The sequence below is a fragment of the Thunnus albacares genome, chromosome 11, assembly GCF_914725855.1.
Source record: "Thunnus albacares chromosome 11, fThuAlb1.1, whole genome shotgun sequence".
NCBI lineage: Eukaryota > Metazoa > Chordata > Actinopteri > Scombriformes > Scombridae > Thunnus > Thunnus albacares.
In genome coordinates this window covers 32,169,435-32,195,447 of record NC_058116.1, presented here as the reverse complement: position 1 = coordinate 32,195,447, position 26,013 = coordinate 32,169,435, and the positions used below count along the sequence as shown (strand labels likewise).

General features: G+C 43.3%; 1 protein-coding gene across 1 annotated transcript in view; it reads right to left on the bottom strand.

Moving 5' to 3' along the window:
• The window catches only part of LOC122992717 (titin-like), a 94,029-nt gene that overhangs the window by 67,726 nt on the left and 290 nt on the right, over positions 1-26,013 (bottom strand). Inside the window, 44 exon segments of the mRNA XM_044366598.1 lie at positions 182-475; positions 870-1,169; positions 1,315-1,596; positions 1,803-1,959; positions 2,220-2,371; positions 2,460-2,623; positions 3,236-3,374; positions 3,503-3,614; positions 5,474-5,661; positions 6,210-6,491; positions 6,617-6,922; positions 8,024-8,326; positions 8,418-8,699; positions 8,814-8,964; positions 9,873-10,093; positions 11,214-11,528; positions 12,324-12,623; positions 12,794-13,090; positions 13,561-13,657; positions 14,102-14,322; positions 14,417-14,564; positions 14,959-15,110; positions 15,229-15,358; positions 15,606-15,787; positions 15,899-16,207; positions 16,387-16,501; positions 16,689-17,003; positions 17,095-17,321; positions 17,464-17,772; positions 18,065-18,364; positions 18,556-18,849; positions 18,969-19,253; positions 19,382-19,559; positions 19,706-19,824; positions 20,098-20,240; positions 20,385-20,541; positions 21,450-21,752; positions 22,238-22,816; positions 22,900-23,202; positions 23,323-23,503; positions 23,617-23,735; positions 24,095-24,219; positions 24,591-24,744; positions 24,833-25,175. Of these exon segments, the coding sequence (XP_044222533.1) occupies positions 182-475; positions 870-1,169; positions 1,315-1,596; positions 1,803-1,959; positions 2,220-2,371; positions 2,460-2,623; positions 3,236-3,374; positions 3,503-3,614; positions 5,474-5,661; positions 6,210-6,491; positions 6,617-6,922; positions 8,024-8,326; positions 8,418-8,699; positions 8,814-8,964; positions 9,873-10,093; positions 11,214-11,528; positions 12,324-12,623; positions 12,794-13,090; positions 13,561-13,657; positions 14,102-14,322; positions 14,417-14,564; positions 14,959-15,110; positions 15,229-15,358; positions 15,606-15,787; positions 15,899-16,207; positions 16,387-16,501; positions 16,689-17,003; positions 17,095-17,321; positions 17,464-17,772; positions 18,065-18,364; positions 18,556-18,849; positions 18,969-19,253; positions 19,382-19,559; positions 19,706-19,824; positions 20,098-20,240; positions 20,385-20,541; positions 21,450-21,752; positions 22,238-22,816; positions 22,900-23,202; positions 23,323-23,503; positions 23,617-23,735; positions 24,095-24,219; positions 24,591-24,744; positions 24,833-25,175 (10,033 nt within the window).

Genomic DNA, 26,013 nt, shown 5'->3' with positions numbered 1-26,013 from the left:
GGATAGGCTGATGTCAAGTACCAATTCCAAAGTACCAATGCTGATGATACAGAAAGCATTGCATCTCTAATTCCAAATGAAAATAAACATGAATAGTTTTCAAATTATAATTTACCACTCCAGTTAAGATTCCTATGAAAGAGGACAAGAAATGTGTTGGGGTTTGGTCTCTGTATCTTACCCAGTTTCTCCTGGCAAAGGATAGGCACAGTGGTGTCGGGTCTGCTAAGACCGATGGCATTCTCAGCCTTCACTCTGAAGCGGTAAGTCTTTCCTTCCTCCAGGCCGGTCACATGACTCTCCGGGATGCTGACGGTCTTCCATTCATCCCATTCCTTTTCTCCCTCTTCCTGATACTCGACCAGGAAGCCTGTGATCTCACTTCCTCCATCGCGGTCAGGCCAGTTCCAGACCAACCACACCTCAGTTTTATCCACGTCAACATGGTGCAGGTCTTTGGGAGGACCAGGAGGGACTGGAAGGATGGAAAGCAAAAGACATTAAGGTTTTGTCAGAGAAGTATTCACCCACTTACCATAGTCACTAAGGAGGATGATTCTCAATATGTTTGGTTTTTGAGTAATAAATGGTTTGAGAAAGGCAGTCTATGGAAAACGCTGGCAGAAAAACTCCACTTTTGTGGAAATCTGAAAATACTTTTACCCAGTAATGTGTACTAAAATGTTGATTTTGTTCTGTTGTGGGACCCCATTTACAATGAAATGATAAATATAAGAGGTTTATCCTGTGAGTGATGAATTTGAGTATTTTTTTGTTTTCTGTTTCTAGTTGTTAAAACATTCTAAGATCTACTCTCAGTACAAGCACACTAAATTGGCTGTTTAAGTGTTTACTGTGCTGTTACTCACAGAGTGGGTTCATGGCCTTGATGGCCTTTGGTGTCTCAACATATTCGCTGCGGCCGTACTGGTTCTCAGCAGCAACTCTGAACACGTAGGACGTGCCCTCCATCAGGTGCTTCAGCATCATGCTGCGTTTCTTGGATGTGGAGCAGACGGGGACCCACTGAGTGGACGCTGTGTCTTTCTTCTCCACCACGAAGTTAGTAATGCGAACACCGCCATTGTCTTCTGGGTCTTTCCAGGACAGGTAGGCAGAGTCACTCCTCACATCAGACACTCGCAGGTGCTGAATAGGACCAGGTTTGTCTGAGGAAAACACATGATGACTTTTCATGAGAAGCACATACAAGATAAAGTTTACAAAATGTTTTGAATCCATCACAGAGAAGACTGATTAATAGATAATCACACTGATGTTTTCAAAACTAAAATCTGTTTGTGCCATCCTTACCCAGGACCAACACGGTGCAGGTGACAGTCTTTGATCCAGCCGGGTTTTCCACAGTTAGTGTGTAGTCTCCACAGTCACCGCGGTTGCAGAACCTCATCTCCAGCTTGGTGCTGTCCTGTTTGGTCTCAATGTCGGCCCTGGTTGGTACCTCGGCATCGTTCTTCTTCCATATGACGGTGGGGAAGGGCATGCCCTTGATGGTGGCCATCAAAGTGATGTGGGTGCCAGCCATGGCCTTCACCTCCCGGGTCATTCCGGCATCCAGAATCAACTCTGGGGGCTCTGAGGGGGTGGCAGGGTGAAGAAGAGGAACACGAGAAACAATAAGAGGTTAAGTAGTGAGAATCTGTGTATGTTAATTCTGTAATGTTGCATTTTGTGTATATAGCACTTAGCGCACAAAACAATAACAATAACTTTTTGATGTAGTTGGCTGATGAATGTCACCCCTTGTACAGCTTTATTTTAGTGGTGAGTGAGTGACTCACCAAGTCTGTCCTGCACTCTGATTGGTTCCTTCAGATTAGCTGGGTCGGACTCTCCGGCAGCGTTGACAGCCATAACTCTGAAGCGGTAGAGAGCACCTTCATCCAGGTTAATCACCTTGAACTTGGTCTCCTGGCAGGAGTCTGGAGTCTGGTTCACCTGAGGACAGCAGCAGGACAGGAAGTCAATATCATATTTAACTTAGAGCAGATTACAAAGGTGGTAGAAAGGTCATAGGGCTATTCACATCAACAGCACATATCCTTTGAGGAGCAGAAATGTGCGCAGGAAAATTTCAAGGAAATCCCTTTAGATTTTGATATTTCTTTTGTACAAGTGGAAAGTTGTCCAGTAAAAGTCAGAACTATAAGCAACCTTCTTTCAAAGTGACCCAGATGAAATATGGACGACCACCTTACCTTGATCCACTCCTCCTCTCCAGCCTTCTGATACTCAAGCAGGTATCCGAAGATCTTTCCTCTGCCGGTGTCAGTAGGCGGTTTCCAGGAAAGAGTCACTGACTCCTTAGTGTGGTCAATGGCCTGCAGGTTCACTGGAGGACCGGGTTTCACTGTAGCACAGGACAAGGAGGGATTAATGTACCGAGCTGATGGAGCAATTGTGGTGAAGTAAAGAAGTGTTTTATGAGCTGAACCTACCGATGGGATCTTTGGCGAAGACGGGTTTTGATGGTGGGCTTGGGTCTCCAGCTCCAACCACATTCTCAGCTCTGACTCTGAACTCATACTCACAGCCCTTCAACAGATCCGTCACCATGTATTCCACCTTCGGGAAGATCCTATCTGTGTTGCAGCGAACCCACCTAGAAGCAGGAACATCTGTTAGCCACTGACAAACATGTCTTTATAATTAGACAACATTACTGTTCCACTTTTTTACAGAGTTGGTCACCGCTGTCTTCTATGTAAGCTGAAAACAGCCGTGATTGATTGAGTTTGTTATCTCAAGACGGAGACTTTAGTCAATAAATCAATTTGTTGATTAATCATTTAAGTCATTCATCAAGCAAAAATGTCAAACATTCTCTGTTTTCATCTCCTCCAATGTTAAGATTCACTTTTTTTCTCTGCATTAATAATTTAATGTCTTTGGTTGTGGACTGGTGGTTGGACAACACAAAACATCTGATGATTTCATCTTGGGCTATGGAGAAATATTATATACATTTTACACATTTTCTGACATTTCATAAATCAAACAATCAATTGATTGATCAGAAAAATTATCAACAGTTCAATTGGTAATAAAAATAATTGTTTATGGCAGCCCTTGATTGAAAACAACTTTCTGATGTGTTGTAGAACTTTTCTGAGTTAGTGTTTGTTCTTTTATAAACTAACAATCCTTTAGGCCATGCTGTGACCAGAACTTCACCCTCCAAACTACCTGTGTCTTTGTGTGTGTGTTTGTCTACCTGTGGGCCATGGTCTCCTTCCTCTCCACGATGTAGCCTGTGATTGGCTTTCCTCCATCTGCGGGTGGCTCCCAGCTGATGAGGGCGGAGTCGTGGTAAACTTCCTTAACTGTGGGTTGTTTGGGAGCATCAGGCACCTCTGTGATGGAAACAAACACAGTCACACTGATCAGACGCTGCAACTTTAAACTCAATACATACAGTAGATAATGAATATCTCTGAATGTTTCTTGATGTAGCTTTGTCAATGTGTTTGTCAGGACTTACTGAAGATGTCTCTGGCCTTGGTCTCGGAAGACAGCAGGGGGTCGCTGATGCCATAGATGTTCTGAGCCATGATCCTGATGATGTACTCACGACCTTCAATCAGTTTAGGCACCTGAAGCAAAAAACAAGTGGAGGATGTCAATAATGAAGAGTTACTATCATGTTTATCGCTGACAGTGGTTGAAGAAGTACTCAGATCCTTTACTTCAGTAAAAGTACCAATACAGAAATGTAAAAATACTCCATTACAAGTAAAAAGTCCTGCATGAAAAATCCTACTACAGTAAGTACATAAGTATTATGAGCTTGATGTAGTTAAAGTATTGCAGTAAAAGTACATAAGTATTATGAGCTTGATGTAGTTAAAGTATTGCAGTAAAAGTACATAAGTATTATGAGCTTGATGTAGTTAAAGTATTGCAGTAAAAGTAGTGGTTTGGTCCCTCTGACTGATATATTATTATATATGACATCATTAGATTATTAATAGTGAAGCATCAGTGTTAGAGCAGCATGTTACTGTTGTAGCTGCTGGAGGTGGAGCTAGTTTACACTACTTTATATACAGTTAGCTAGTTTAGTCCAGTGGTTCCCAACCTAGGGGTCGGGCCCCTCCAAAGGGTCAGCAGATAAATCTGAGGGGTGGTGAGATGATTAATGGGAGAGGAAAGAAGAAAAAACAAAGTTCTGATACACAAATCTGTTTTCAGTTTTTGGACTTTTTCTCTAATCTTTGATAGATAATCTTTGATATTTTGAAATATTGGATCATTTGAACATTTATTGAAATGAAAGCATGTGAGAAGTTTAGAGGGAAAAATCACTATTTGGTGGAGCTGTTATCAACTCATAGACATGTGAAATGTGACCCCGACTACACACTGCTTTTTGTAAGACGTCAAAAGCCAAAAAGGTTGGAAACCACTGGTTTCATCTTTAACAATGTGTTGTATTTTAAAAGCTTGTTATATTATCCATTGTGTCAAATCTTCATCTGAAAAGTAACTAAAGCTGTCAAATAAATGTAGTGGAGTAGAGAGTACAATATTTCCCTCTGATATGTAGAAAGTAGCATCACATGGAAATACTCCAATAAAGTACAAGTACCTCAAAACTGTACTAAAGTACAGTACTTGAGTAAATGTACTTAGTTACTTTCCACCACTGATTGTTGAGGACCAAACCTCAATATTCTTTTCATATCATTCAAAATTTGTCCATAGAAACAAGTATTGTGAACTGTTAAGTACTGAAAGCTACTCTCGAATGTTGGGTCAGATTCATAACTTCTTTGTTTTACTCAATAAAAGGGTGTCGTAGGAGAACATTTTTGTCATTTTTTATAACAAGGTATCAAAAAAAGTATAGTTTTTGAAAACTCAGGTAGCGTATCTGCAATAGTATTGAGTAGTAGTGTAGTAGTAAGGATACATAACCATAATCATGTTAAATCATTAAGAACAGAATCAGTCACTGTAGTCAGTTTAGCCTTATTGTCTGTTCTAATGAGAATATGTCATTACACAAACATATACCACTGTCCATCAATGTTTATACTTAGAATGAGCTCTGGAACATGAAATATGTGAATATTTACAGTTATTGAGTCCCTAGATTTTTTGAGGGGTTATTTCTAAATTATTATTTTCTGGATAGCTGGAATGAAAAAAATGTAATTAAAACTATTTTTTTTTCTTTCCTCAATCCTTTTTCTTTATTTTTGTCCTGTAATTGCCAATCCATTCCTCATTATTTTGTCATTGATGTAATCAATGTATCTTGAATTGTTAGAGGCAGTCTATAGCCCATTGTCCCCTTGAGTCTTATGTTGTGAAGCCTGAGGAGTGTGAGTCTGCTCACCTTGCAGCAAACTTTTTTCCACTTTCTCTACTTTAAACTATCTGGTGTCACATCACTCGTGAATTTCCCTAAAAATTTTCTCTCTGAGCATTTCAGTGCTGAACTGCCCACCTTGCAGGTGGTCCGGGTGCAGGATGAGGTGACAGGCATCCACAAGTCTCTGTTGGTGTCTCTCTTTTCCACAACGTAGTTGGAGATGGCACAGCCTCCGTCGTCCAGAGGGGGGCTCCAGGAGATCACCATGTGGTTTCTGTAGACCTCGTTGAACACCACAGGACCCTGTGGAGGCTGAGGACGATCTGGCAAGAGGAATAATTCACACAGGTCATTCTCCACATCAGTTTTCTTATATTTGTTTTGCTATTTTTTGTCTTTTAAGGGCATAGGTTTGGTTTCAGAATTGGAGGGGCGCAATTAAGTAAAGTAATATAATATATATAATAGCAATTCACAAATTAGATTGACATTGGTTATTGTGCTTTCCATAATTAAGAGTAGTAACAATAAGAGCTGTGATATTTAGATAGATAATGTTGTATTTGCATCTCTACATGACTGTCCTTTACTGCCTTATCTTTGCCTGATGTTCAGTTATTTTTATGAGGATATTTACTACATAATACAAAGTAAAAGTACAGATTAAACAATATTAATTTTTATGTGACAAACAGGTAGGCACGAGGGGCAAAAACAGTCATCTTTAAGTTGCTGTGAGCGCATGTTAAAGCTGAATTTTCAAGTGGAAATTATGCCCTCAGTTTAACACCAAATTAAAAAAAAAAAACGTTCTTCAGAGCAGATTTTAAACTCTGCGTGTGAATCCATTTGAGTTTCTGTGGTGACTCACCGACCACGGTGATGGTGCAGATTCCTGTGCGAGTGCCAGCGGCGTTCTCCACGCTGACGCTGTAGCGGCCGCTGTGTTCTCTCTTGGCCTTGCTGATGTTTAGGCTGAGGTGGCGGGCGGTGCTGTGGAGGCTGATCTCCTCGTCCGCCTTCAGCTCCTCGTCGTTCTTCGTCCAGGTGATAGTCGGGGCGGGTTTGCCGCTGTAGGATCCTGACAGCGTGCAGGCGTCTCCCACCTTCACCATCATCTTTTCCCTGCAGTCCAGCTCCACAGTGGGTGGTTCTAGGGGGGCATGGCAAACAAATTCAAGAAGTTTTTTTTTGTATTCCCTGTTTTACTCATTTTTCACACATGATATGTGATGTTTTAAAACTGAAAAGAGTTTGTTGTCTTGTTGTGTCACTCACCAAGCTCGTCTTTGCACTGGACGGGTTTGGTGATGAAGGACGGTTTGCCCTGTCCCACCTGGTTGACGGCAGAGACTCTGAACTCGTGACTTGAGCCTTCCTTCAACCCGCTCAGTGTGAACTTCCTGTCCATCAGCTTGTTGTCTGCACTCACACGTGTGAAGTTGTCCCGACCAATCATGCGGGACTCCAGGATGTACTCGGTGACCTCGGTGCCGCCGTCGTACTTGGGTGGCTTCCAGGCGACGGAGAGGGAGTCCTTGGTGACAGCAGTGACAATCAGGTCCTCTGGACGCTCCGGGACGGCTGGAAGAGACAAAAATAATGAGCTGTGTCACTTTTGTTTTTTTTCCTTTACATCAGGTTGATTTGTTTTTCAGGATCTTCTTGTGATCTAAACTCTAATTAAGATGAATTTCTCACGATACAGAAAAAAGTTTAACAATCAAATCTTGCTTTAGTTTCTGTTTTTGGTTACAGTCTGGCTTTGTGAATTAATATGAAAATGATGGAAAACAAATCAAATAAATGTTTTTACTAATTATAAGTGAAATAAATGTGACTGTATTCAGTTACTTGCTGCTTGGCCTAGAGAGTCTTTCAGCCAGAGCACAGCAGTTCAGTTCAACACTCAAAAATGTGAAATTTGTCTACAGGCAAGAATACAATCCAACATATATGAGAAATAAAGTTTCCAATAATAAATAATGATTAATTGATATTTACTTGGGTTTAAATGGAAAAGTCTTTATAATGAAATAAAACAGAACTTTATCTTTATTTATCTCTATAGTTAATACCAAATTAGTGCATTTTACACTCCTAAAATTCAGGATGTATTAACAGAGACAATGGTAGGACTTTTTAAAAACTCTGTCCAACTGCTAATTCTGCTTCTGAAGAAATCAACTAATTCTGACAAAAAAATAAAACACATCAAATCAGCTGCTTTGAAAGAACCCAAGACCTTATAAATTAAAATTTTGGACAATTTGATCTGATGCCTGACATTTTAAGACATTTCATGGATTGTTAAAAATGATATCTGAAGTGCAGATAAGAAATATCTGCAATGCTTTATTTTACGGGTCCGTAACCTCCGAAAAATTTACAACATACTTCCTGAAAATCACTCTGTAATCCAGTAATAATTATAGGGAAAATAGAGACAACTAACTTCAGAACTGGTACATTTAATTCAGAATGCATAGTGAGAACACAGCAGTCCAGTTTAACAAGCAAAACTGTGACCATTTTTTCCCTATAGGAAGCAAAAACTTCTTGGGAATGGCGAGGAAATTATTCAGAAATGATGGACCTGTAAAATAAAGTGTTACTGAAATATCAAATATCTTTCACAGCGCTGTAAATTACTGTTTCCTGAATGTACGACAGATGGAGACTTACAGATGGGGTCCTTGATCATCACCATCTTGTCTGTCTCGATGAAGGGTCCCATGCCGATGATGTTCTCTGCTGCGATCCTGAAGAAGTATCCCTTGCCGTCGATGAGGCCCTGCACCACAGCATTGTTCCTTGTTACTGTATAGGACACTGAGGTCCAGCCCATGCGGTCCGACTCCCTCTTCTCGATGATGTAGTTGGTTACGGCGGAGCCGCCGTCATCTTCGGGGGAGTACCAGGTAAGCTTGCAGGAGTCGGTGGTCAGGTTCTCGCCGGCGAAGGGGAGACCGACTGGTCCAGGGACATCTGGAGGAACAAGCAATGGACAGTCAGAAATAATGTTTTATTGTTTCACTGCTCATATTTTTAGAGGATCATTGTGGTTACGTTGACTCACCCAGAACCTCCACGATGACGGCCTTCTTCCTCTCTCCACCCTCGTTCTTGGCTCTCAGGGTGTAGATGCCCTGGTGCTGGCGTCTGCAGTTCTTGATGACCAGAGAGTTGGAAATGCCCGTTGTTTCCACCACGGCCTCCTTGGGTACATCGCCGTCGTCTCGGCACCAGGAGATCTCTGGGGCGGGCTTACCGGAAACGTAGGCAATGATGCGGATAGTGCCACCAGCGTGGATCACGATCCTCTCCTTCACCGAGGCATCCAGGTCCATCTCAGGAGGAACTGAAGGAGAAGGTGACAATTAAAAAAAATGTTCTTATCATTAGAAAGCACTTCCTGCAGTGCTGACAGATTAAATCAAATTCCTCACACTTCATAGGTGGATCAGAAGCTTACTTGTTCTGTCTTTGACCTCGATCAGCTCAGACACAAGTCCTGGCTCGCCAACGCCGGCGGCATTCACAGCTCGGACTCTGAAGCGGTACAGACCGCCTTCCTTCAGTTCAGCCACCACAAACTTAGTTCCTCTGATCTCTGTGTCCTTCGCCTGGAGAGTGAAGAGAGGAACATCAGGACAGCTTGAGCAAAACTGGATTTTAGTGGCCAACGCCAATATTTTAACCAATAGTCTTTTTTTTTTATGAACGCATAACATAATCTTTCTCAGATACGCACTGAGCACGACAGTGCTCCCTGATGGACAAACTGTGTAACTGTTTCTAAATGAGAAGTTTTGTTTTTATGTTTTTTTTGGAATCTCTCAAAGGAGAAAAAAAATCTGTTGTGTCAACAAACAAAGATTTTATTTACATATTGTGCTCATTAATGGCTGTTTCTGTGGATGGAGAAACAATTGACCAATCACAGCTTTGTAGGCGGGATTATAATGGAAACATCTTCTTATGCCACAAAAATGGTCAAGCATGAATGAGACGGATGCAGGGTTGTCATAAATTGACTTACAGATGTTAATGTTAAACAACTGTGTCGACTGGAAACTCACCTGGTTGAATCATCAGGACAAAAGATGAACAACTGTGTTAGAAAATATCTGGTTCTTTGATAACAAGAATCGTGCAGATCATAAAATCAGCTTTCTCTTTAGCGTCTGCCCGCCGTCAGTGGCGCCCATCACCGAATTTTACACTCAGTGACTGGCTGTTTGTTCCTGAAATGCACCTTGGGAGTCGTAGTTAACCTTTACCCCACAATCTTTACGTCCATAGCTTTAACCTATCAGAGAGCCAGATATCTTCTGACAGTTGTTCATCTTTTGCTCTGATGTTTCAACCATGAGAGTTTCATGTTGATTCAAACTGTAGAGGAGAAAGAATCAAACATGAACAAGATTTTTACTTGTGAAGCCAGCAGCGCCTGAAATATCTCCTCCCACTTCACAGCTTTACATCTAGACCTGATGACATCAGCCTCATCAGTTGTTTGTTGTTGTTTTACCTTCTCCCAGCTCTCGTCGCTCTCGGGCTCCTTCTCCTCCTCGTCGCTCAACAGGAGCTTCCTCTGAGCTTTCTTCTCCTCCTCCTCCTTGTTCACTTCCTTGAATTCCACAATGTAGCCGGTGACCTTTGACCCTCCGTCTATCACAGGAGGGATCCACTCCAGCTCCACTGTCGACTTTGTCCAGTCTGTCACCTTTGGAGTGGGTGGACCAGGAGGCGCTGCACACACACACACACAGGTAAATACATCAAGTATCATGACAATATAATGAAGACAATAAAATATTTTGGCTGAACAGTGAATTGAAGCAGATCTGAGCCTCCAGACCACAGTTTATAGATAACACTGATGATGATGCTAATGCCAGACCAGGATACAGATGATGAGATGATCCTAGGTAGTGTACAGCGGCTTTTTACAGCTTTTTCTCTGAAAACAGCTGCTTGCTGCGGCCCAAAACAACGCTATGAGAGCGCTGAGAGTGAACCAAAACAGTAAAGTTGCAGCCGGACAGATAAACAATGAGCTGAAACTCACTATAAAGCTCCGTAAAGCCGAGAGGAGCTGCAGAGTCACTGATAATTCTCTGTAGGTTCATCACTACGAGTAACACATTACACACTGACAGATCAGACTGTGGAGTTACAGAAATATAGACTATAGACGCTTCAAGTAAAAAAAAGGTTACATTCAAGTTATTATTGTGCATCTGCCAGAGTTTCCTTATTTGTTTATTTACTTATTTATTTTTCTTTTTATTGCGTTGCATTTGTCCAGTGTTTGAGTTGTAGTGGGCGACAGGTGTCTCTGTCCATTCACTTTATTTATTTTGGTTTTGTTTTTTGTGCATATGTGTATCTATGTTCATACACATGTATATTCTTATGGTTAATGTTTGCTAGCCTGCTAACAGTAGCATAAATTTTGTTATTGTTATGCGCACTCACCCCCCCCAGTCACTGTCAACGTCACAGTGGTGGAGAGGGGTGGACTATTTCAAATATCTGGAAGTTAACATCCACAAGGACATGACATGGGCTAGCCACACCACTCCTGTCCCTTCTTCTGCTGAGCCATAGAGAGCCTGCTGACAGGCTGTTTTACCAGCTGGTACAGCAGCTGCACCAGCATGGACCGCATGGATAATATATCCCTGTCCTCATATTTATATGCCATATATATATTTATTTACTGTTTCTGTAATAGCGCATCCTAGTGAAAGAATTTCACACGAGTGTACTTGTACAACTGGCGTGACAATGAACATCTTGACCTTTGAATCTTGAGTTAAAATGATTGGCGACAAACTGAAAGCACATCTCAGTGTGTCTCTCTTACCGATGGGGTCTCTGCAGAGCACAGGGTCGGAGGGCGGGCTGGGCAGGCCACAGCCGGCGGCATTGACAGCGATGACTCTGAACTGGTACATGGCGCCCTCCAGCAGGCCGGTGACGTCCCAGTAGTTGCCCAGCGGCAGCGCTCGGATCGGGTCTCGGTTCACGCGGATCCAGCGTTTGCTGGTAGTCTCCTTCTTCTCAATGATGTAGCCGGTGACGGAGGAGCCGCCGTCGTACTTGGGCTCCTCCCAGTTGACAGTCATGGACTCCAGACAGACGTCCGTCACTGTGGGCTTCTCACACTGACCCGGGACAGCTGCATGGGGAAAGGACATCGATCATCAATACATCAGCTATAGGAGGCAGGAAGTATTGATCTCTGAAGGCTTTTGGTTGTTGAACTGCACTCAGCCTCGGTTTAATGTACTATACTGATAATTATATTAATGAACTATAAAAAGATAAACATCACATGCTACTTCCTGAAATGACAACACTTTGTTAATCAAGATAAATTAAATAAAAGTACGTTTTTAAGTAAGTTTTTAAAGAATCCTGTTTTCTGATTGGCTGGATGGCATGAGTGTTTTTAAGCTGTGATGGGGAATCCTCATCATTATTCTGCATTAATACTCAGACAGAGATGAAGTAATAATGGTCTTTATATTACAAATTCCATGAAAACAAAACTAATTTGGACATATGAAAACATTTAGAGAAGAGGAAACTGGAAGTAATGATGGAAAAAAAAATCTCTTGGAAGTGGATACTTTCAGCTGTTACACTACATCGCCACCTACTGGTCGGAAGAGCAAAGTGATGACAAACATAATGGCGACACAAAGATTAGAAAGAGCTCACTGACCCAAAACATGAAGAGACTTTACTTATGTTTTGAGTATTTGTCAATCTCAGTCGTACGGTTATAAAGAAATAATGTATTTTTCAGTCAACCGCATGCTCCTTCTTTCATTATAAGGATTATATACTGTAGTATTGATAAAGTGTTGGTACAAACAAAAACTTTGAACATTTTTTTGTGAACTGCAAAGCTACTTAAGGATGAAACTGACAGTTCAGGAGGTTTCCACACAGACTGATCTGAACTCACTGAAGAGGTTTCTGGCCTTCTCCGGCTCGCTGACCAGAGGCGGCCCGACTCCAAACTTGTTCTGGGCCATGATTCTGAACTCATACTCGTGGTTCTCCGTCAGCCGGGTCACCACGTAGGAGCATTCTTTGGGGTCATTGGAGACGTGGACCCAAGACTTCCTGTTTTCTTCACGCTTCTCAATAACATAGTTGGTGATCTTGGAGCCGCCATTGTCTGTGGGCGGGTCCCAGGCCAGGCCGATCCTCTCTGCAAACACCTCTGTGAATTTGACTGGTCCGATGGGTGGGCCAGGAGGTCCTGCAGGAGGCAACAGTGAAAATGTTCACACAGCATTAATGTAGGATCTTCAACCACTGACTTATTATCAAACCAGTCATTATTTAATTCTCTGGTGACTGACCAATTAGTGCTAAAATGACATTTTCTTTACATTTGTCTCGTTATAACTTAAGGTTTGTGTCTCTCACCCAGCACGGTGAGCTTGATGTCCTTGGTAACTGTGCCCAGGCTGTTGCTGGCTGTCAGACTATAGAGGGCGTTGTCATGCCTGCTGGCGTCCTGGATCAGCAGTGTGCACTTGTCCTGTGTCACCAGTTTGTTCATGTGCTGGTCGTAGTGGACGGCAGTCTTCTCCTCAGGTTTGGCCAGGCTGGCCTTCTGCCAGGTGAGCGTGGGGAATGGACAGCCGCCCACCTTTGCCACGATGCTGACATCACAGCCCTCCTCGCCCTCCATGGCCTCACGCAGCTCGATGGTGGGAGCACCTACAGGAAGAGATGAGACGCTTTATGAAAACATCAATGAGAAACTAATCAGCAGCACACATCTAAATGTTCAAAATTCTTTCTGAGGCTCAAAGTTATCTACATGCTATAGAAACATTTATATCAAAAGAAAATATCTCTCAAAATAAATGGCTGAAGTCACCTGTCACATGTAACGTTTGGTCAGTTACATGATAAATTGAGTGACAGAAAACAAATTGGCAACTATTTCAATAATCGAATAATTTCAGCCAAAAATGCCAATATTCTTAGGTTCCACCTTCTCAAATGTGAGGATTTGCAGCTTTTCTTTGTCATGTACAACAATAAATTGATATATCTAGTATATACTTTTGACTATTTGCAAATTGAGGACATCACTTTGGGAGAAGTTCCTTTCTTTCGCTATTTTCTTCCATTTTCTGGACTAATTATGAATGACAATAATCGTTAGTTGCAGTGGGACTCACAAGTCTGATCCTTGATGACCATTGGTCCAACAGTGGCGGAGGGACGGCTGGGTCCGGCAGCGTTCACAGCTTTCACTCTGAACTTGTACTCTCCTCCCTGCAGATCAAAGACAACACAGTCAGCGATGAGTCCGGTTTAAACTTCACTTCAACGTCTTTATAGCAAACTTATTCATCATGAGCAGTCAAACTCCTGTTGTTATATGTTTCCTCTGAATGTAATTTCACTGACAATGATTAAACATTGCTAGCAGGATTCAGTATCTTGCAGAATGTGTATAAAAGCCCAAATGGCACCAGGCGATTTACAGGTTTGATTCTGTGTTTTTGTTTGTTTTGTTGGTGAATATGTGGTATATGTGTCGGTTGTTTTATGACACAATAAAAGCAAATCAAACCAAACTTTTTGTTTCAAACAGGAAGATTTCAGTGTCCATCACTTGCTGTTTTTAGCTGAATGTCCAATAGACCTCATAGTTGAAATGATACAGTTTTTAAGTACTAGTAAAGTGAGAGCAGTGTGATCCCTTAAAGGACCAACCTCCTTCAGGTCCTCCACCACAAAGGTGAGCTCCTCCACATCTCTCTTGTTGCACTGCTTCCAGGTCTCCTTCTCTGTGCCGCTGGTGTCCCAGCTCAAACGCTCGATGATGTAATGCTTGATGGGAGAGCCGCCGTTGTTTTTGGGAGGCTCCCAGGTCAGAGTCACGGTGTTCTTCGTCACCAGGTTGACCTTCAGTTTGGTTGGGGGGTCGGGTGGGTCTGAGGAGGAGGGAGATAATCATTAGACACAGAATAATTCCAGTAAATGGTTTGTGCAGTCACTCTATAGTTGGAATAGTAAGTGTATCCTCACAGATGGGGTCTCTGGCCCGGGCAGGTTCAGTGGTGACAGTGTACGGGCTGAATCCAAGTCTGTTCTCAGCTCGGACTCTGAACAGGTAGTCCTGTCCCTCCAGCAGGCCGGGGACTACGAAGGCCTGGCTAGCACAAGCTGCATTCACCTGATAACAAACCAATCATCCCTCAGTTAATCAATCACAAACTGCAGGATTTATGTTGAATTCAGTCGATCGATTAATTGATAATAATAAACACAAAGACATTTTGTAAAATTATCTTTTTAAATCCTCTGTTTTTCACTTGATTGAGCTAAGCTAGCAGCTTCCCACTGTTTCCTGCTAAGCTAGGCTAAACATATCCTGGTACATGGGTATGATCTACTAAAATTCAAATGCCCAGTGCAGTTGCCAAAGCTAAAACTATTCAATGAAAGCAATTCATTTCCTAAAATAAAAAGTACTTGAAATAAACAAACTCATAATAAAATGGAATAATGAAACAAAACCTTAATTGAGAAATTGAAATTTCAATAACTTGGTCTAATAGACTGTTTACCTTGGTCCAGGCCTTGTCAGTGACACATTTCTTCTCGATATAGTAGCTCTTGATTCTTTCTCCTCCATCATTGTCAGGCAGTTTCCAGATCAGCCTCATGGTTGACCGGGTGATGTCTGTCACCCTCAGGTCCTTCGGAGGCCCGGGGACATCTGCACCCGAGACAAAGTACAGTCAATAAAGCAAACATTGCCATACTCTGTAACTGAAGACACTCAGTAGCAAAGGAGAAGCTTATAGACGGTTTATATACAAACAGCAAAGACATACCGAGAACATTAACTCTGACGTTAACGTGTTTCTGTCCAGACTTGTTCTTGGCTGTGATGGTGTAGCGTCCAGAGTGGCTCCTCAGACTGACAGGGACTATCACAGTGGACGTGGTCTCTGTGGACTCAACCTGAGTAAATAAAAACAATTAGACGAAAATTAGACTAAAAAGTAGAGCATGAAATTTAATAGAAAACTGTGTAAAAGATAGAAGTGTTCTATAAAATGTAGAATTACAAAAAAAGAATTACAAAATTTAATAAAGACTTCATTGATAATTTTTCTTCGTTGGGACTGTTTTTCAGAGGAAGGTGATGAAAATTGAGATTTTACTGGAAACATGAAGAGAAGCATTGTGTTGCTGTGTAGCCTCTCACCTCTGAGTCAACCGGCAGTGTGTGAAGTTTGTTCTTCTTGTGTGACTTGGCTTTGCCTCGGAAGTCCCAGGTCACCTTGGGAACAGGGCGGCCCTTGATGGTGGCGGGTATCCTGATAGGATCTCCAGCACGTATACAAAGCAGGTCGTCAGCTTGTACGTTGATAGTGATAGAAGGTGCGACTGTTGGGAGGAGAAATATTAGTGAAAACATCAGTGATGGACCGAGAGACTTTTGTCTGTGATGAAAGTTGATGTTTACTCATTTCAGTGGGACTTTGAAAAAGGACTTACGGTGGACATCCTCAACCAGAACCTCACTGGTGCGGGGGCTGGGATCAGACTCGCCAATGTCATTGACTGCGATTATCCTGAAGCGGTAGCGTTTGAGCTCACGGAGGCTGGGCACAGTGAACTCAGTGGTGGGGTGCAGGTTCTCGGGATCGTTGACACTCACCCAGTCTGACGTACCCTCATCCTGGATCTGGATGATGTAGCCCTTGATAGGGCTTCCTCCATCCCTCTCTGGTGGCTTCCAGGACAGTGTGATGCTGTACTTTGTCTTATCAACCACCTCAGGAGCGGCAGGCATACTGGGAGGAGCTGGAAGATAGGGTGGCAGTTTGTAAACACAGTTTCCATTTTTTGGGAAATCTAATTTATCATCTCCCAAAATACAGAGGACATCTATTTGTCAAGAATTGAACTCAAATTGTTTACATTTATATTTTGATGTGCTGTAATCTTGTTGGTCAGCAACAGACGGTAGTTTTTATACTCACTCAGAGGGTCGACAGCAAAGGCAGAGTCAGATGGTGCACTGAATGGTCCAGTTCCTGCAGAATTGCAGGCAGCAACTCTGAATTCGTACTCATTTCCTTCAATCAGACAAGTCACCTGGAAAGCACAGAGAGGAACATTTTAAAAGAACCAGGGCCAAGTCATAAACAATCACTTTTCTTTTGGTGATCAGAACAAAATCCTGTGACTCATTGACTTAACCTCCAAGAGATCTCCAACTTTTTATTTTCCCCTTAAAACATTAATTTTGTGCTAATGCAAAAACAAAGCACCAGCAACTCACCTGGTACTCCCAGCCTTTCATACTCCGCTTGGTGACTGGCATCTTGTTGACTTTGGCCCAGTAGCTGGTGCCTTTCTCCCTCTTCTCCAGCCAGTAGCCAATAATCAAGGATCCACCATTATCTCTGGGAGGTTCCCAGCTCAGGGTCATGGAGGTCTTGGAGTGCTCGATGATGGTGGGTTTCTCTGGTGGGCCGGGGAGGCCGAAGGGGTCTTTGATAAGGACGTCCTCTGTTGTGCAGGGGTCAGACTTACCATAGCGGTTCTCAGCCCGTACTCGGAACAGGTATGTCTTGTTGGTGTCCAGGTTCCACACCTGTAGGAGAGGGAGGAAGTAGAGTCAAATAAGACTTAAAGGCCTGTGAGAACCACATTATTATTATTATGATTATGTCATCAGGACATACCCCATATTTCCTTTCAATGATGCTGTTGGTAACCTCCACCCACTGTGGTTCAGGTGGAGCTTCCTCTCCCTCTTCCAACTCTGGCTCCTCTGTTATCACGTCCTTCTTCTCAACAATGTAGTTTGTCAGTTCGCTGCCACCATCATCCAGCGGTGCTTCCCAATGGAGGTAGCAAGACTGCGCCTTGATATTGGATACTGTCACATTTCTGGGAGGAAGTGGCCGGTCTGAGAGGAGAGCAGAAGTTAATTTAGGGAGCTGTCAGCTGGATATTGTGTAACTGTCGCAGACTATAATATATTCTGTTTAATTAACTGTACGTCCTGTCTTTTCTGCGTCTGATTGCATCAGTAGCAGGTTTTGACTCACCCAGCACTAGGACGGAGATGGTGTGCTTGGCTGAGCCCATGTTGTTGGAGGCAGTGACAGTATAGCTGCCACGGTCCTTCCTGTTGGCATCTGGGATGGACAACGTGGTCTTGCAGTTCATCCTACCAGTCTCTACGGTCTCCATCAGCAGAGTCTCAGTTGGCTTCTCAATCACCACGTCATCCTTGGACCACTCAACCTTGGGGATGGGGAGGCCTAGGACGTCAGCGGGGATCTCGATAGGCTCGCCCCTCTTCACAGTAATGGAGTCGCCCTTGAAATGCTTCAGCATGTGGATCTCAGGAGCAACTGGGAGGGACAAGACAGAACAAAAGAAATCAGAAAAACTCTAAAGCTAAAGGTCCCACAGGCTAACATGCCATCACTGGAAAGATTCCTGAGGTGACACCCTTTAGAAAAAACACTGCTCCCTTTTAATAATTTAAAGTTGTCTCAAGAAAAACCTACCTTCATCCCTTAATTATAAAGAAGAAAATACACGGTTATTCTAATTTCAGATCATTTCTAGATTTGTTCGGTTCTTAATGAAATGAAAATGTTGAAATTAGTATTCAAAATGATTTCAAATATTCACACTTACCTTCATCGTCTTGGATGACCACAGTCAGTGGGATGGATGGCTCACTCTCTCCAATCAGGTTGGCACACTTGATCCTGAACTCATACATAAAGGCCTCGTCCAGACCCTCCACTGTCATGGTCATGTTGGGGCAGATCTCTGTGTTGCAGGGCTCGAAAGCCTGCTGGTCGTGCCTCTTCTTCTCCACAAAGTATCCGATAACAGGGCTGCCGCCGTCATTGCGAGGTGGCCTCCAGGCAAGTGTGATAGAGTTCTTGGTGCGCTTGGTGTAGTGGAACTTCTCGGGGTATGATGGTGGCCCTGCAGAACCAGCAGATTTTATATTTAATATTTTATTATATAATATTTCACTAATTTTTTTTTGTCTTTAAGGACAAAGCCCATTTTTCTACCAGGGCCATTTATCAATCTACTCCCAAACAGTGAGGTCTTGGCCTCTTCACAAAAGATCATTTTTGATGTGATAAAAATCAATTGATTTTAGGTCTCACCCTGTGGGTCCACAGCCTTGATGGGTCCCAGCTCGACAGGCGGGCCCAGGCCATACTTGTTCTTGGCGATGACGCGGAACATGTATTCCTGTCCCTCCATGATGCCCACGCACTCACACTTGGACGAGGCAGTTTCAATGGGCTGCCTCCATGTGTGCATCTTGGCATCTCTGCGCTCCACAACAAAGCCGGTCAGGTCACTGCCTCCGTCATCTTCAGGGTCGTCCCAGTTCAGGAAAATCATCTTGCGAGTGACGACCACTGGCTTCAGGTCTGTGACAGGTCCGGGGACGTCTATGGCGAAAGCAACATTTTCCTTTAGTGTTCTTTTTATCCATAGCATCTATTTACTGCAAGTTTACTGTTGATTTTCATCATTAAGTCCTGCCACAAATGCCAGCACTTCTACTCACCCATGACCTCCACTCTGGCAGCGGCAGATTTGGTGCCACTGGGGTTGCAGGCAGAGATCTGGTATTTGCCGCTGTCCTTCCTCTGGATGTTCTTGATTGAAACAATGCTATTGTTGCCCTCTGTGAGGATCGCCACACGATCTTTATCAGGTTTGCCATCATCCTTCGTCCAAGTGATGGACGGGTAGGGTTTACCAGTGACTGTGGCAGGCAAGCTGAGTGTCTCTCCTGCTCTGATGATCACGCCTTGCTTGATGGTCAGGTCCATTTCAATCACAGGTATCTCTGTGGAAGGGAATGAACCAGTACCCAAGAAAAGAATGCACCAACAAGAGATTAGTTGACATTAAACCTAAATAAATTCCACTCTTGCTCTCCTTATTTTTAACCCTTTCTTGATTTTTTCAGCTGACCTGCAGGATTCTTGACATAAACAGACTCCGTGAACCCTGGTGTGCCCTCTCCAGCAGCGTTGCATGCGATGACTCTGACCAGGTATTTTGCTCCCTCACGAACTCCATAGACAGTAAAAGCCCGCATCTTCCAGGGACGCTTAGTAGACCTGGACCAGTCTTTAGTACCAGCCATGGCCTGAAAAACACCATTGAAGAGAGAAACATCAGTCTGCGTCGCAGAGGGGAGTAATATATATTCTGGACATGTTTCTGAGTTCTGAGTATAAAACTTTAAGTGTGATACTGGTACATAGCTGAGATCAAGACTGTTTGTGATCTGACCTTATCCACGTGGTATCCCAGAATCTCTCCTCCTCCATTGTCGGCAGGCGGGTCCCACTCCACGTCGATGGAGAGGTCAGTAGTTGCCACCACTCGGGCAACTGGTGGCCCAGGAGGCACTAAAGGGTCACAAACACACACAAATCGGACATGTTAACTCTGAGACAGAGTTCCATAGACAGTATCTTCAGGAGTCTAGTGTTCCCCTGTCTAAGTGTTTTCAACTAGTATTTTCACAGGATGCAACTATTTCAGAGAAGGGGAGGACACATGGAAAGTATCATGACAACAAAGCATTTGGTGATTACTATACATTATTATGTATTCCTCCAATTTGACAGAAATGGAAACAACATAAAAGTCATACAGACAGTTTAGACTAGTTTACGTACAGATCGGGGCCTGAGCTGTCTTGGGGTCAGAGGGGATACTGAACTGTCCGGGGCCAGCCTGGTTTTCAGCCGCCACCCTGAAGATGTAAGTCATCCCCTCCAGAAGACCTTCAACGTTCAGCTCAGTGTCAGGGATGATATCTCTGTAGACCAGGACGCAGGAGAATAAGACAACACAGCAAACAGATTTTCCCTGAAATATGCCCAGACATATCTCCATACAAATCTGCCAATACTAATGCTAACTTTTGAGTCAAAGGCAAGAGAGAAAACAGGAGTTCCTTCACCTGTTGACACGAGCCCAGTGGGAGCTGTTGATCTCACGGCGTTCCACCCAGTATCCCAGGATGGGGCTGCCATTGTCGTTTGGCTCATTCCAGATGACCAGCATACTGTGGGCTGTGATGTCATCAATCTCTGGCTTTTCAGGAGCCTCAGGAGGTTCTGAGGAGGAGAGAGGCACAGCAGATAAAAGGTGAGTCATATTTGATTCATGCTATTTTGTCTTAAAGCTCAAATATATGTTGCAAGTCTTAAATAGCACCCAGAAGTTGAATAATGCACATAATTGATACACATGGGTGTGGAAGTTGGACCCATTGACTTCCATGTAATTAGAATAATTTTTGAAAACACTATAAACAAACAGCTCATCATTACTTACTTTTACTTAAAATACAATATTTCATTCTAATTTGTTATCTGAAATGTCACAATGTCTACTTGATGCTACTGCTTCCAATAGCTACTTGTTATTTAGCTTACTTGCTAGCCAGACAAATTATTAATTCAGTTAGTTGTTGTTTAATTGTTAAATTGTTTAGAAACAATGTAGAGAGACTATAAGTTTATAGCTTTGTAATATGTGACTTAAATGGTTAGCTAACATAGATGCATGCTAAGAAAGATGGTAAGCTATCAAAAATGGAAGCCTCACAAAACTAAGAAACGGGTTATGCAAACAAAAAGGAGCAATTTGTTCAAAACTTAAAACATATTTATCAAAGCAAAAATCAATATGAGTAAAACTGCAGAATGCAGGAACATCCAATATTGAATGAATTAATGTCAGTTGGCTCGGCTTGTAAACCCTTTCATTTATGAGTCACAGAAGAAAAAAAACATATTAAGACATATAAATATAGGATTAGATGTGTGTGACTAATTAATTTACTAATAATACTAATACTAATACTAATAATTTGCTACTACTAATTAAATCACTAATTCAAATGAATACAGTGCCTCTTACATTCCATATAGTCAGTGCCATTGGGAGTACTTACCTCCCAAATTGGAAATCCACATAAGATTACTTGAGTAAAAATAATTGTTTCTAAATATCAACATACCGAAGGGATTCTTTGCAATGAGTGGTTTGGAGATGCAGGGTGGACCAGCGCCGAACTTGTTCTCAGCCACAACCCTGAAGATGTACTCCTTCTTCTCGATAAGTTTGGGCACCAGGTAGCGGCATCCTCTTAGCGTCGAGGTTACGCTGCTCCAGCCAATCTCCAGCTTCGAGTTGTCCTTCTTCTCCAGTGTGTAGTTGAGGATCTCACTGCCGCCATCATCCATAGGAGGATCCCACTTGCAGATCACTGAGTTCTTCCTCACCTCCTCAAATCGGAAGTTCACCGGAGGCCCAGGAGTGTCTGTGATAGATAGGTGAGATAGTCAGTGTTTTTAGCCTCTGAAATTCCACTTTCACTGACAACAATTAATTATTTTCACTAATTAGTAGTGAATCTGTTATATGTATTTTATAGCCACAGTAGCAGTGTGGCTTCAGAGGTGTTGATCTGTTGGTCAGTCCACCACTTTGGTAAAAGTGATGACAAATGTCCTTCACAATTGACCAAAAACTAAAAGTTTTACTATATTTTAAGATGTCTGACTTTGACTGATAGTCAGGTTGTAACAATCTCACAGTGGTCTTAGATCTGCTTTTGAAACGTTGTTTATGTTTACATGTAATCCTGTTTCTTCAAATTATACTTAAAGTTAAATGTGTTTAAATTTGTTAAAAACTCTATATTTGCTTTTAAAATGTATGCACCTATCTACATAATTATACTGGGAAACGCCAGACACATAAATTACATTTAAATGTAATGTCAGAATAGAGTTAAATTCCTACCGAGCACATTGACCTCGCAGGTAGCGGAGGCGATGCCGTGGTCATTCTCCACCTTCACCATGTAGACGCCATGGTCGAGACGGATCGAGTCCGTGATTACAACGGAGGACGTGCCCCTCCGGCTGTTATCAATGGACAGTCGTTCGGTCAGCGTCGGGTAGTCGGTCTCCTCCACCTCGGGCTCCACCACCTCCTCCTTCTTCTCCTCTGCTTCCTTCTTCTCCTCCTCTTTCTTCTCCTCCTCTTTCTTCTCCTCCTCCTTCTTCTCCTCTCCTTCTTTCTTCTTCTCCTCCTCCTTCTTCTCCTCCTCCTTCTTCTCTTCTCCTTCCTTCACCTCTGCGTCCTTCTTCTCTCCCTCACCTTCCTCCTTCTTCTTTTCTTCCTTCTTCTCCAACTTCTTCTTCAGGGGTCTCTCAGGCCTCTTGCGGAGTGGTTCAGGTCGGATGATCTTGTTGTTCCAGTACCAGGTGATCTGAGGGTATGGTGAGCCGGAAATATTGGCGTCCAGGCAGATCTGGCAGCCTCGCCTCACGTTCAGGCCAGACTGCAGGCTGCCGCTCAGGAACACTTTCGGAGGATCTGAGAAAGAACACAGAAAAGTGAACATAAAGTTCAGCAGTAAACATGGCGACGTTAGAAGAGGGAAGTGAAAAAATCCTTACCAACAGCGTCCAATGCTTTGACAAACAGCGTGCTGCGAGATGGCTCGCTGACCCCCGCTGCGTTTTCAGCTTTGACTCTGAAGGCGTAGCTCTTGCCCTCCGTCAGCCTTCTGACAGTGTAGGACAGGACAGGCACCAGGAAGTCATTGCACCTCTCCCACTTGTCCTCGCCCTTCTGCTGCCTCTCCAGGATGTATCCCATGATCTTGGAGCCACCATCGTACATTGGAGGCTTCCAGGTCAGCGTGATGGTGCTAGATGTGGGGAACTGGGTCTCCACGTCCACCGGTGGGTCGGGGGGATCTGGAATGAGACGGGACACAATGTGGATTTCAGTTAAATTTCTACTGAACATAAACTGTCATTTACATATTAATTCATCGTGCATCATACCATAAATTAAATGTCATGGTGTTTGCTTACGTTTCTGGTCCTGGGCGATGACTGGGTGACGGAGCTCGACGAACTCTCCTCCTCCGATCTTGTTCACGGCCTGGACTCTGAAGTAGTACTCTCCATTAGGGATCAGGTCTTTGATGGGCCAGCTCACCTTATTCTCCCCTGACATCTGGTTGATGTATGTCCTCCTGCCGGCCTCACGCCGCTGCCAGAGAGCACAGGAAAACATGAACAATGAACAAACTTAAGAAATATGAGCGACATCATTTTATAAAAAAAAAGATTTAAAACCATCATAAATAAAAACATCCTACAAACCTGCAGGACGTAGTGAAGAATCGGGGTGCCACCGTCGTAGTCAGGAGGATCCCAGGATATTTTACAGGAGCTCTTGGTGATCTCTGAGGCCACAATTTCCTTACAGGGACCAGGAAGACCTGAAGACAGAGACACAGAGACGTATTAAAAATCATCTACTGCTAAGAGTTCAAACACAACGGACCTCATGCAAGAAGAACTCATATGAACAGATTTGTCCTGAAATGGCATATTTTCATATTTTCTAATTGTTTCAGCTCCTCTAATATGAATGCTGGTTTGTCTGCTGGTTTCTGATTCTTTTTTTCACTCTTTGGGATCATTTTTGTGAATAAAACACAGACACAAAGAGTTTGTGATGTTTAGAAAGTTTCTCGGAACAAACCTCACAGAGAAAAGTCAGAAAGGTTAAGAAGTTTACAATGTTTAGTGAGTTCTGTGATTAGTTCAGAGCTGTGATGTGAATGTGTTTGGGTACCGATGACTTTGACGTTGATGGTGGCGCTGGCGGCTCCCAGTTTGTTCTCCAGGGTGACTTTGTATTGTCCAGCATCAGCGTGAAGACTGCTTTCGACCTCCAGGTGACAGGAAGTATACTCCTTCCTGTTGAGCACAAACAATCCCATCAGCCACTGCTGCTCACACTGACTAAGAACAGGCCAATCAGATACAGACAGGTTTAAGATGACAGACAGATATCAATTATTCTGATCTGATAACGGATAGATTTGCTGATATTTTTGTGTTGGAAACTGTCTTTTTTTTAACACTCAAAAAGCAATAAAGAAAATAACTAACTGACTTTACTGGTTAATGTCTGTGAAATAACATGGACTCAGTGACTATATGGAAACTAAAATAAACCCTGTATATTGATAGGATTGACAGTGTAATTGCATTCTTAGTTTATATCTGATCTGAATTTGGAGGAAGAATAAATTCACAGCCTGAATTTGATAAAACGTTGCGCTGACCTGAAGCCGAGGCGCTCGTCAGCCTTCAGCTCCTTGCCATCTTTGTGCCAGGTGATTCTGGGTGAGGGGACGGCTTTGAAGGGAACTGGGATGTGCAGCTTCTCTGTTTCCACGACAACCAGGTCCAGAGTCTGGAAGTCAAGTGTCGGGTTGCCTGGAAACACGGAAAAGAGCAGGTGTCAAATAAAATAACCGTGTTAAAATGTTAAGCTAGCATCAGTGAGCCCGGTGGACGTTCTTACAGTCAGAGTCTGCAGCAAAGACGTTCTCAGAGATGTCGGACGGCTCACTGACTCCGACGGAATTGATGGCTCTCACTCTCAGGATGTACTCCTTCTCGGGGACGATGCCCTCCTCAACGCGGTACTTCAGCTCCTTCACTGGACGGGAGTTGACCCTCATCCATTTCTCTGTTCCAGCCTCGCACATCTCAATGTGGTAGCCGGTGATGGGGCAGCCGCCGTCCCTCTGCGGAGGTTTCCAGGCAATGGACAGGAAGTCCCTGCTGGCTCCAGTCACATGCAGTTCAATGGGTGGAGACGGGACACCTGGAAGGGAGAGGACAGACAGTTTTATTTCAAAACTCTATTTATTGAGTTTCCTAACAGATAACAGACAAGTAGTATACCGTGTTTCAATTAAGATTTTAAGTAATTAGAAAACAGGTGATCAGGGAGCGAAAGAAACAGAACACTTGTGTGAGGATCATTTCAAATACAGATGCAGCCGCCCAGAATTGCCAGCTGGTCCATGACAGGGCCCTTACAAATCATAGACTGTATAAAAATATGGACGTAGTTAGCGTGACGTCACCCGTTGGTTTCTGAAGAGCGGTTTTGAAGCTCCGGCCGTCGCCATCTTGGCAGTGCGTGACGCTGCCAAACTCCCAGCCAATCAAAAATGGGCAAAGAGGCGGGGCCGAATGGCTGAAACAAGCCACCTAGCGGCTGGCCGACTTGTCACTCAAAGCAGCCATGTCCTTCATTATGCATAACTTTATGGCTTAATTAAATTTAAACGGGTGAGTTATAAAAAAATTCACCTCCCGTACAGTTGTCATGAAAGAGGAAATTAGCTACAGAGACCAAAACCGTTGTTTGTACCAGGCTGTAAACATGTTTATTTCTGCTGTAAAGTTGGGCATTTTAACATGGGGGTCTATGGGGATTGACTCGCTTTTGGAGCCTCAAGTGGCCATTCAAGGAACTGCAGTTTTTGGCTTCATTTTACAGCCCCAGAGGTTGTGGCTTGGATGTCACCCATCGTTTTGCATCGGAGCCGGTTTGAAGCCCAGAGTTGCAGTTTATGGTCGGTTTAGGGCCACGACCTTCAAAATAAGGAGGTGTTGCCTATAGTCAGACTCAGGCTACTTCCACAGTAATAGTAGTTTTCGTTTTGAAACATATAACCTTTGCTGCGTTTA